This window comes from Garra rufa, chromosome 6 (genome assembly GCF_049309525.1).
Source record: "Garra rufa chromosome 6, GarRuf1.0, whole genome shotgun sequence".
Lineage (NCBI taxonomy): Eukaryota > Metazoa > Chordata > Actinopteri > Cypriniformes > Cyprinidae > Garra > Garra rufa.
The window spans coordinates 38,160,114-38,170,729 of NC_133366.1; the positions used below are offsets into that span (position 1 = coordinate 38,160,114).

The 10,616-nt window shown below is 33.3% G+C and overlaps 1 protein-coding gene and 1 non-coding gene across 3 annotated transcripts; one reads left to right on the top strand and one right to left on the bottom strand.

Annotated features, from left to right (window-relative positions):
* Nucleotides 1-1,402: 1,402 nt before the first annotated feature.
* On the top strand, nucleotides 1,403-8,348 carry exosc9 (exosome component 9). 2 transcript variants are annotated; one of them, XM_073843026.1, is made up of 13 exons: nucleotides 1,403-1,539; nucleotides 1,664-1,758; nucleotides 1,872-1,991; nucleotides 2,103-2,205; nucleotides 3,807-3,944; nucleotides 4,048-4,130; nucleotides 6,119-6,251; nucleotides 6,421-6,509; nucleotides 6,662-6,808; nucleotides 7,446-7,567; nucleotides 7,908-7,971; nucleotides 8,082-8,105; nucleotides 8,215-8,348. In XM_073843026.1, the coding sequence occupies exons 1-13, from the start codon at nucleotides 1,474-1,476 to the stop codon at nucleotides 8,243-8,245; spliced, it is 1,215 nt and encodes a 404-aa protein (XP_073699127.1). In that variant the 5' UTR covers nucleotides 1,403-1,473; the 3' UTR covers nucleotides 8,246-8,348. The 2 variants fall into 2 exon arrangements, with proteins under 2 accessions (XP_073699127.1, XP_073699128.1); XM_073843027.1 differs by lacking the exon at nucleotides 8,082-8,105 and having other exon boundaries at nucleotides 8,215-8,339.
* Nucleotides 8,349-10,516: 2,168 nt separating this feature from the next.
* On the bottom strand, nucleotides 10,517-10,590 carry trnai-aau (transfer RNA isoleucine (anticodon AAU)). The gene has a single exon. It is a non-coding gene; the product is annotated as a tRNA-Ile (tRNA).
* Nucleotides 10,591-10,616: the final 26 nt, after the last annotated feature.

Here is a 10,616-nt window from a genome sequence, read left to right on the forward strand (position 1 = left end):
TTGTTCTGTACAATCCCATAATGTTTGGTGGACTAATATTTGAATCTTTTTTTTATATTGCAGAAATAAACACCTCTAGCGAGACCCACTGATGGATCAAACTTATTTTACTAATACAGAAAATGATTTCACTCTCTTAAATTGATTTTTGATTTCATGTCAGTAGGGTATATATATAGCTAAAAATATAATTACAAACAAAACTTTTTAGGAATTTGTACAGAATACTTTTTTTTTTGCAACAATAAAATCTTAAGTCTGCAATTCAGTGTTTCACCGCTGTATTTCTAGACTGAAGATAATGAATAATAAAGTAATAAATCAGTAATCAATTCAAAGGCAATGGCATATAAACTGAAAAATTCAAAATAAGTGAGTTTCTCACACATGATTAAAATATATAAATTTAACAAAAAATAATAGCTTACTTTTTTTAACTATATTAATAGTATATATAGCCTAATAGTAATACAGTTTAATATAATAACATTTTTATTCATCTGAAAATACAATTATTTATTTATATATTATTTTATCCCTTAATTGGAGAGAAAGAACCATCAACTACATAGTTTTTTCTATGTAAAAAACAATTTTCTTTTTATTTTCTATACAGAATTATATATTTATATTATTATGTATTTAATTTCCATTCTTTTTTGTAGTTTTGGTAAAAACCAGTCAAAAGTTTTTGGACAGTAAGATTTTAATGTTTAATGTTTTTAAAGATGTCTCTTCTGCTCATCAAGCCTGCATTTATTTAATCCAAAGTACAGCAAAAACAGTAACATTTTAAAATATATTCAACTTTTGAATATATTTTAAAATGTACTTTATTCCTGTGATTTCAAAGCAGCATTAATTTATAAAATTTATTTCTCAAAAAAATTAAAAAAAATAAATAAATAAATAAAAGCTTTTGAATGGTATAGTGTACAATGTTACAAACATTTTTTTTAACTTTGGATCATTCTATTCATCAAAGAATCCTGAAAAAAATGTACTCAACTGTTTTAAATATTGATAATAATTATTTAAAATGTTTCTTGAATAGCAAATCAGCATATTAGAAGACAATGATGATGCTGAAAATTTAGCTTTGATGACAGGAATAAATTATATTTTGAAATATATTCAAACAGAATGCAGTTATTTTAAATAGTAAAAAAATCACAATATTACAGCTTTTGCTGTATTTTGGATCAAATAAATACAAGCTTGGTGAGCAGAAGAGACTTCTTTATAAAACATTAAACATTTTAATGTCCAAAAACTTTTAAACAACTGGATCTGCTGTTTTATCAAATAAAAAACTCAGACAGCATTGACCACTTTCATTCAGTGCCTACGCAAATACCGTGCGCCACTGTTACGCTTACGTCATATCAATGCGCAGGTTCTACGCTGAATGAAGCGTGCGTGAGGATGGAGTGATAGATCAACTTGTTTATTTGATATATTCAGGCTGTCAAAATGAGGGATACTCCGCTGTCAAACTGTGAGAGGCGTTTTCTTCTTAAAGCTATAGAAGAGAAAAAAGTAAGTTACACCTTGTGAATTTATTTTGGATGTGATAGCGCTAGTAATAAAAGGTGCTGATTATTGTCATTTTACAATCCACATCTCTATCTGACTAGCTGAACCATATTTGTGTATTCTGTAGCGCTTAGATGGGAGACAAACATACGATTACCGGAACATTAAAATCAGTTTTGGAAGTGATTATGGATGTTGCATCGTGGAACTTGGGAAAACAAGGTATACATCATAGTTACTTTACCATTTACAGTGCTTACACCACAGATTTAAAGTCATAATAAGGTATCACTTGTATGCTGTCTAGGAAAAGATAATCGTGTTTTTCCTTTCAGGGTGTTGTGTCAGGTATCTGGCGAGTTGGTCCCTCCAAAAGATTCACGTCCATCAGAAGGCATCATGTTTTTTAATTTGGAATTGTCTCCAATGGCATCACCAGCCTTTGAGTCAAACAGGTTGGCACTTATTTAAACACAGTCTTGCAAATTATTCTCTGTGCCTGTGTGTGTTTTCTTATATCCTAATGCATTTGTGTTTCTCACTGTGTTTCTGTGTGTGTTCTATAGGCAGTCAGAGTTGTTGGTGACATTAAACAGACAGCTTGAGAGGTCTCTGAGGAATTCTAAATGCATAGACACAGAGTCTCTCTGTGTAGTTTCAGGAGAAAAGGTGAAATGCACACCTGTCATGTGACCACATATTACCTACACTACCAATGGAAAGTTTAGATCTATACAGTTTTTTTAATGCCTTAGATTGTTAAGTCAAGTCACCTTTATTTATATAGCGCTTTTAACTATACAGATTGTGTCAAAGCAACTGCACAGTATTTAAACAGCACAATAGTGTGTAAGTAACGCATTATTGTAAATAATCAATTTTCAGTTAAAGGCAGTTCATCAATGAATTCAGTGATATCATCATCCAGTTCAGTTCAAATAGTATATGATATCGCTGGAAAGTGTTACAACCAAATCCATTTGAAATGAAAATATAATTTTCTATTCACCAAAGAGTCCTGAAAATATACACTACCAGTCAAAAGTTTTTGAGCAGGAAGATTTTTAATGTTTTCTGCTCACCAAGCCTGCATTTATTTGATGCAAAATACAGCAAAAGCAGTAATGTTGTGAAATATTTTGACTATTTAAAATAGCATTTTTTAAAATATATTTTAAAATTTAATTTATTCCTGTGATCTAAATTTTAAGCATCATTACTCCAGTCTTCAGTGTCACATGATCCTTCAGAAATCATGCTAATATGCTGATTTGTTGTTCAAGAAATATTAGTATTATTATTATCAATATTTGAAACAGGTGAGTACTTTTTTTTCAGGATTCTTTGATGAATTGAAAAATCGAAATCGACATTTATCTGAAAAAAAAAAACAGGTTTTGTACATTATATACTATATCATTCAAAAGCTTGGAGTCAGTAGAAGAAATGATAGAAATTAATACTTTTATTTAGCAAGGCTGCTTTAAATTTATCAGAAGTGATGATAAAGATATTTATAATGTTACAAAAGATTTCTATTTCAGATAAGTGCTATTCTTCTGAACTTTTTTTCATCAAAGAAACCTGTACAAATTCTACTCAGCTGTTTTTTAACATAATAAAAGTAATGTTTTTTGAGTAGCAAATCAGAATATTACAATGATTTCTGAAGGATCATATGACTGGAGTAATGATGCTAAAAAATCAGCTTTGAAATCACAGAAACAAATTACATTTTAAAATATATTCAAATACAGTTATTTTAAAATAGTAAAAGTATTTAAAAATTGTACTGGTTTTGCTGTACTTTGGATCAAATAATTGCAGGCTTGGTGAGCAGAAGATACTTTTTAAAAAAAAACATTAAAATTACTTACTGTTCAAAAACTTTTGACTGGTAGTGTATACTTTTTTTAAATATTTTTTTTAAACTATCATGGGTTTTCACAAATATGTTTAAGCAGCATAACAACATTCATAATAATAATAATACATGTTTCTTGAGCACCTAATCAACATATTAGAATGATTTATGAAGGATCATGAGACCCAGATTTATAATATTTCATTTTAGACATATTATATATAAATATATATTGCTGTTTTTACTGTATTTTGATCAAATAAATGCAGCCTTAGTGAGCACACACAAAAAATACTTTTGAACAGTAGTATAATTTCTTCTCATGCTAAAAAAACCCCCATCAAATAATTTATCCCATGTCCCACATGCAATGGCCCTTCACTCACTGTACCTCTTTTATTGACAGGTTTGGCAAATACGTGTTGATGTCCATGTGTTAAATCATGATGGAAACTTGATGGATGCAGCAAGCATTGCTGCCATTTCTGCACTCTCACATTTTAGGCGGCCAGATGTCGCTATTCAGGGACGAGATGTCACTGTGGTGAGTCTTGAAACCTCAGAAAAGCTGCATAGGCTGTTTAAATGTAGATGTTTGGCAGATGGTTATGGTTAGTTGTTTATGCTGTACATTTTTTATTTAACAGTTCAGTCCAGAGGAAAGAGATCCTATTCCTCTGAGCATATATCACATGCCTATATGTGTCAGCTTTGCATTCTTCCTGCAGGGGTAAGAAACATCACATGCACAAAATCTCTGACAACAAGAAGTTTTGCTGATCTTATTCTGCAGGCAATTAAAAAAAACAATTGCATTGGAATTTTTTAGTTAGTTTTGCTTGTTTGTAACTAACACATTTTGCAACATCAACACTGCAATTTAACTAAATAGGGAAAAAACACTGAACTGACTTGAGCTGAATAATGACACACTGTTTTCAGTTGAGCAGTTTATCGATAAATTGATATTAAAATCAATTATTAATATTATCCACCTTTTTCCTCAATGCGAAAGTAAGCCTATGGGTGAGACTTCCGTTTCATTATATGATGTTTTATTAACAAGGTTCGGGAGGAGCACGATCAGATAATCATTCCATTCGGCACAGGTGCAACTCGTTTAACCAATCATTGAATTAGCGCATCATCTATATATTGCCAGCCGTCTTACCTCCATCCAGCGACAGTTTCTTGGCATCCCTCCTCCACCCCTACTCCCCACTTCTAATCTGTTTCTATCCTAAACTAGCAGGGGGAGTTCTCTGGGTCTGGCCTGTATTCCGGGCCCGGAACCCTTCCCCAGGACAGCACGCCAAAATATGCTTATTACTCGCTCAAGCAGATTAGATGTAAGGGCGAACTCGTGAACCGCTATAGGGAAATAACTAGAATAAAAACAGCATGCAGTAAACAGTAAAACTGTTTGCACTACAAACCAGTGTGCTTATAATTAAGATAATACATTAAAATAATATGGTAAGACACACCAATTTGCAATATCAAGTCGCAAAGTTAGCTGTTTTGTACAGCTAAAAATAGCTCGATGCGGATGAGACCGAAAGCCACACTCATAAAATTGACAAATGGCTGCTTCCACTCTTACGGGAAGAAAAAGGTGGATAATTGATGAACTTTACAGAGTTATTGAACTAAACTGAATCAACATTGAACTGACTGGAGCTAAATAAAGACTATTAAATAAAGAATTTTCTTTTTATAGAGCTGCTGTATTAAGTTGCATTTGGAACTTGTCTTGCCTTTTTGTTTTATTCATGCTGTTGTTTACAGTAGTTTTCTAGCCTGGAAAAATCCAGACCCTAATCTATTAATATTAAGGGTCTGGGATCGAGCAATGAAAACTGCCTAACTCGAGGGGCGGCACCAAGCATGCATTTGAAACTCTAACTGCACGCAATTGGATAACGCCACGACCAATCACAACAATACACGCTTAGCTACCAGCAGAGCTAAATGACGTTTCATTAACAAAGTTCGGGAGAAGTGTGTCAGATGCTTAGCGTAAACATCACAAGTCAATCAGCGCCATAGGTTTAAATACAGCTGACTCACCTCAATTCACTCGATGGTTTATCAGTAAACTTCCACCACCCCATCTCATCACTCCGAGTTCTCGCTACTCCTATTGGGGGGTAACGTACTCTGGGTTCGGGCCACTCCCGAGCTCGGAGCCCTTCACCGGACAGCACGCCAAACATGCACTACTATTCTCGGGCTAATTATATGTAAGCGTGAACTCGTGAACTGATAGATTAAATTCTTGCCGTATCCAGTCGGCAAAACAGCAAAAACGTCCTTCTTGCAAAGGAACGATTCGAGTTTTCTGTTTTCTGTTCCTCTTTTATATGGAAAGCCAAGTCTAACTCGTTCGTTGTAGCGGCCAAAGCCGTTTCAAACAACTTGTTGTTCATCTGTAGCGATAGCGATCTTTCAAAGTTTACTATATGATTCGGACATCGCAGTGCTGTCATAATCAGTTTAGCTCGCCTCTGGCCCGCCTACATCAGATACACCGATTTGATTGGTTCCCACAATTGCTTACGTATTGCAGTAACCTGCATCATTGCTCGATGCCAGAGTGTCTTGCAGAGACAATTCAAATTGTGCTCTCGCGAGACCTCTGGATTTCCAGGGTAGTAGTTTTCAGTTGACATAAGAAATTATTTTTTCTACATTCTTTACTTGTTATTCTGTCCTAAGCTCTTATTTGCTTGTGGACCCTTGTGAACAAGAAGAGCGAGTGAAGGATGGATTATTGGTGATAGCCATGAACAAACATAGAGAGATCTGCTCCATTCAGTCTAGTGGAGGGATCATGCTTCTCAAAGACCAGGTAAGAGTGTATGTTAGTTATGTGTATGCTATTTCTAGTCAAATTTTACTTGTTTTTAGTTAATTTTCTTGATTTATCACAAATGTAGGACTGGCTTTTTCCACTTTCAGTCTGTAATGTGCATTTTTATGCTGTGTAGCATAGTCACAAACATTTTGTTTTCATGCAGGTTTTAAGATGCAGCAAAATAGCAAGCGTAAAAGTTTCTGAAATTACAGAGCTCATCAACAAAGCCTTGGAGAATGACCGAAAAATCAGGTATGATGTGTTTGTAGTTTAACATGATTTTAAGTGTGTAATGTGTTTTTTATTTTTTTTATTTAGATTTATTACAGCAAATAAGTAATGGAAAAATGTACATTTTTATTATACATTTATTAAATTAATCGATTGTATTTTTTTCTTTTTAGAAAGAAGGGTGGAAAGTTTGGCTTCGCTGAGTCCATGCCTAAAGAGCGAATCACAACCCTTAAGAGAGACGTAGCCCTGGTAGAGATGACAGATGTCGAAGAGACTGCCAATGACATTGTGAACACAACAGAAACTACCACAGAAGCGTATCTATTGGCCCATAAAGCATATTTAAAGAAAGTTTTAGAAGAACTCATGTTAATAGGGAATGTTTTAATATGAGTGATGATATGATGTCTCAGAGGAGATGCATGAAATGTAAAGGGAATATTGTCTTATATATGTGACCCTGGACCACAAAACCAGTCTTAAGTCGCTGGGGTATATTTGTAGCAATAGCCAAAAATACATTGCATGGGTCAAATTTTTTTATTTTTCTTTTATGCCAAAAATCATTAAGAAATTAAGTAAAGATCATGTTCCATGAAGATTTTTTGTAAAATTCCTACTGTAAACATATCAAAATGTAATTTTTGATTAGTAATATGCATTGTTAAGAACCTAATTTGGACAACTTTAAAGGTGATTTTCTCAGTCTTTTTGATTTTTTTGCATCCTCAGATTTCTGATTTCAAATAGATGTATCTCAGCCAAATATTGTCCTATCCTAACAAACCATACATCAATAGAAAGCTTATTTATTGAGCTTTCACATGATGTATAAATCTCAGTTTTGTCAAATTTAACCTTATGACTGGTTTTGTGGTCCAGGGTCACATATATTGTATTGATGTGCCAGGTAAATTATTTTACCCCAGTATTACTCCTTGACCCCAGAGCCAGTGTTCCCTCTCCTGTTCTTGTTGGCACGGGAACTGCACAGGTAGGTGACGGCATCGTGAACTCATGGGGACTCGATGAGGAGGAAGAAGAAGATGAACCTCAGACAGAGGACACAAAAACAGGTAGTGTGTAAGACTTGTGTGTTTTTGTGCTGTAGAGAAATTGTAAGGACATGTTATATGTCTGTTTTGAACAAAAGAGTGTGTTTGTGTGTATTGTCCAGATGTTTTGTAACTTGTAGGGATTAAATGTCACCACAGGAAATTTGAGAACAAATTTTGGTCCTCATAAGGAAAGCAGCTTATAAACAATATTACTTTTTTTTTTTTTTTTTTTTTTAAATGTTTTCTGTGAGGATTATGGGTAGGTTTAGGGTTGGGCATAGAATATAAAGTTTGTACAGTATAAAAAACATCTATGGAGAGTCCTCATGAAACAAAAAATGTCTGTGTGTATGTACAGATGAAGTGATGGTGATCTCAGACAGTGAAGAGGAGGAAGTTGTCATTCTTAATGAAGAAGTCCTGTGAGTAAAGTCATTAAATCTGTCCTCCTATCTCACTCATAAAAATACAACATATCCACATATTGCAACTTATACATTGTGATGTAACCAGACATAATCTTTTTTTTAAGGAAATCCAAGAAGACTTCTAAACCGTGAGTAAAGTCACTAAATCTGTCCTGTTATCTCACTCATAAAAGTACAACATACCCACACATTGCAACTTGTACACTGTGATGTAACCAGACATAATCCTTTTTTAAGGAAATCCAAGAAGACTTCTAAACAAAAATGAACTTCGGCACTGCAGAGGAAAAAGAGGATCGTGTATCAGATTCCCATACCACTGGAGACTTTTTGTTCTTTTTTGTATTATAATATAAATAAAACAAAAAACATAAAAATATGGAATTCCTTTTTTTTTTTTTTTTTTTAAAGAAATGTTAGAGTAGGGTACGGTGGGGCTAAAGGCGCCTTGGGGTAAAAGTTTATTTTATTTTTTAAAAATTATTTTCCTCTAAAAAAAACTAGATGGCAGAAAAATGTGCTGTAGGACTTTCCAAAACATCCGCTTTTCAAGATACTTGTGCAATTTTGTGTGATCCTTGATGCAGCAGTGCAAAGTCAGTTCTGTACTTACTTGATCTAATTTTTGATGTTTTTAAAAAATGTTGTAGATTTAAAGGAGTAGTTCACTTTCAGAACAAAAATTTACAGATAATGTACTCACCCCCTTGTCATCCAATCATGTTTTTCTTTCTTCAGTCGTAAAAAAAGGAAGTTTTTTAAAAAAACACTTCAGGATTTCTCTCCATATAATGGACTTCTATTGTGCCCCCGAGTTTGAACTTCCAAAATGCAGTTTAAATGCAGCTTCAAAGGGCTCTAAATGATCCCAGCCGGGGAAGAAGGGTCTTATCTAGCGAAACAATCAGTTATTTTCTAAAAACATTTACAATTTATATACTTTTTAATCTCTACACAGAGTACACACAGAGCTAGACAAGACGAGCATTTGAGGTTAAAAAGTATATAGTATAGTATAGTATAGTATAGTATAGAACCATTTGAAGCTGCATTTTGGAAGTTCAAACTCGGGGCACCATAGAAGTCCATTATATGGAGAAAAGTCCTGAAATGTTTTCCTCAAAAAACATGATTTCCTTACGACTGAAGAAAGAAAGACATGAACATCTTGGATGACAAGGGGTGAGTACATTACATGTACATTTTTGTTCTGAAAGTGAACTACTCCTTTAAAATTCTTGAATATATTTTAAGACAAAGGTCTTAATGAGGTTCAGTTTTGTTGAAGATAATTAAGCAGCAGTTTTTAAATAACAAAAGAAAATGTAAAAGTATGGTAGTAAAGTAAAGTAAAAAGCAGTAAAAAGCACCCCTGCTGTTGGGGCTAAAAAGGCACAATAATTAACATGGTAACTAATAGAAGGCTGACTTTTCTATTTGTTGACAACATTATTAGTTTCAGATGGTAAATATCATATATTATGTTGGGTTTCCATCTTAAAGATAATCACCATGTTTAGAAAGAAACCATCATATTCAAAAATATGCCATTAATCATATCATATAATAAAATATCATTTGTTGTTACAACTGTAAATCTATAATAAATTACTATGGGCCCTCCTTCAATGCTTTGAGAATGTTTACATTTTAAAATGATTTTGTTTCTATATTTTTAAAGTATATGTCTTATTTAAACATTTTTAAATGACAGTATATTTATTGAACAATAATTAATTCTTTTATTTATCAAATAAGCAGAAAATAGTACAAAGTTTGCTAAAGTGATTGTTTTAAACAAGTATTAACTCAAACATTATTAAAACATTTTTTAGCTAAAGTATTAATACTGTGTGCCTTTTATGCTGTGTGTGGGGTAAAAGGCCCCCCTTAACACCTCATATATTTATAAGATTTTTACACAAAATAAACAACTTGTATGATTTATTTTCACACAAAATCTGTTGCTCCATAAATGTTCAATACAAACATATATATTTTTCTGCAATCATACACTTTGGGCACAGTGAAAAGCATTTTTTTTTCTTAGGGTGTGCCTTCAGCCCTGTTGTGCCCTATATATGAAGACAAAGGAATAGTTCACCCAAAAATATAAATTTTGTCATTATTTACTCACCCTCATGCCATTCCAAACCTGTATGAGTTTCTTTCTTATGAATACAAACAAAGATAATTTGAAGAATGCTGGTAATCAAACAGTTGATGTTCCCCATTGCCTTCCATAGTATTTCTTTTCCTACTATCAGTGTCAATGGGGACCAACATTTGTTTGGTTCTTTAAATTCTTCAAAATACATATTTTTTCTGTGTTCAACACAAGAACCTCATACAGGTTTGGGACAACATGAGGGCGAGTAAATAACGAAATTTTAATTTTGGGGTGAACTATCTCTTTAAATGGGTGTGAAACAGGTAATTAAAGTGCTAGTCACGTTGTTGAACAGAACTGCACGTCTAGACATAAGATTGGTATTGCTTATCACGTGTGAAATCATAACTACAAATTCATAAATATATGTGGCCAGTACGGGGATCGAACCCGCGACCTTGGCGTTATTAGCACCACGCTCTAACCAACTGAGCTAACCGGCCAACTGGTGCACAGTCTGGGCAAGCGA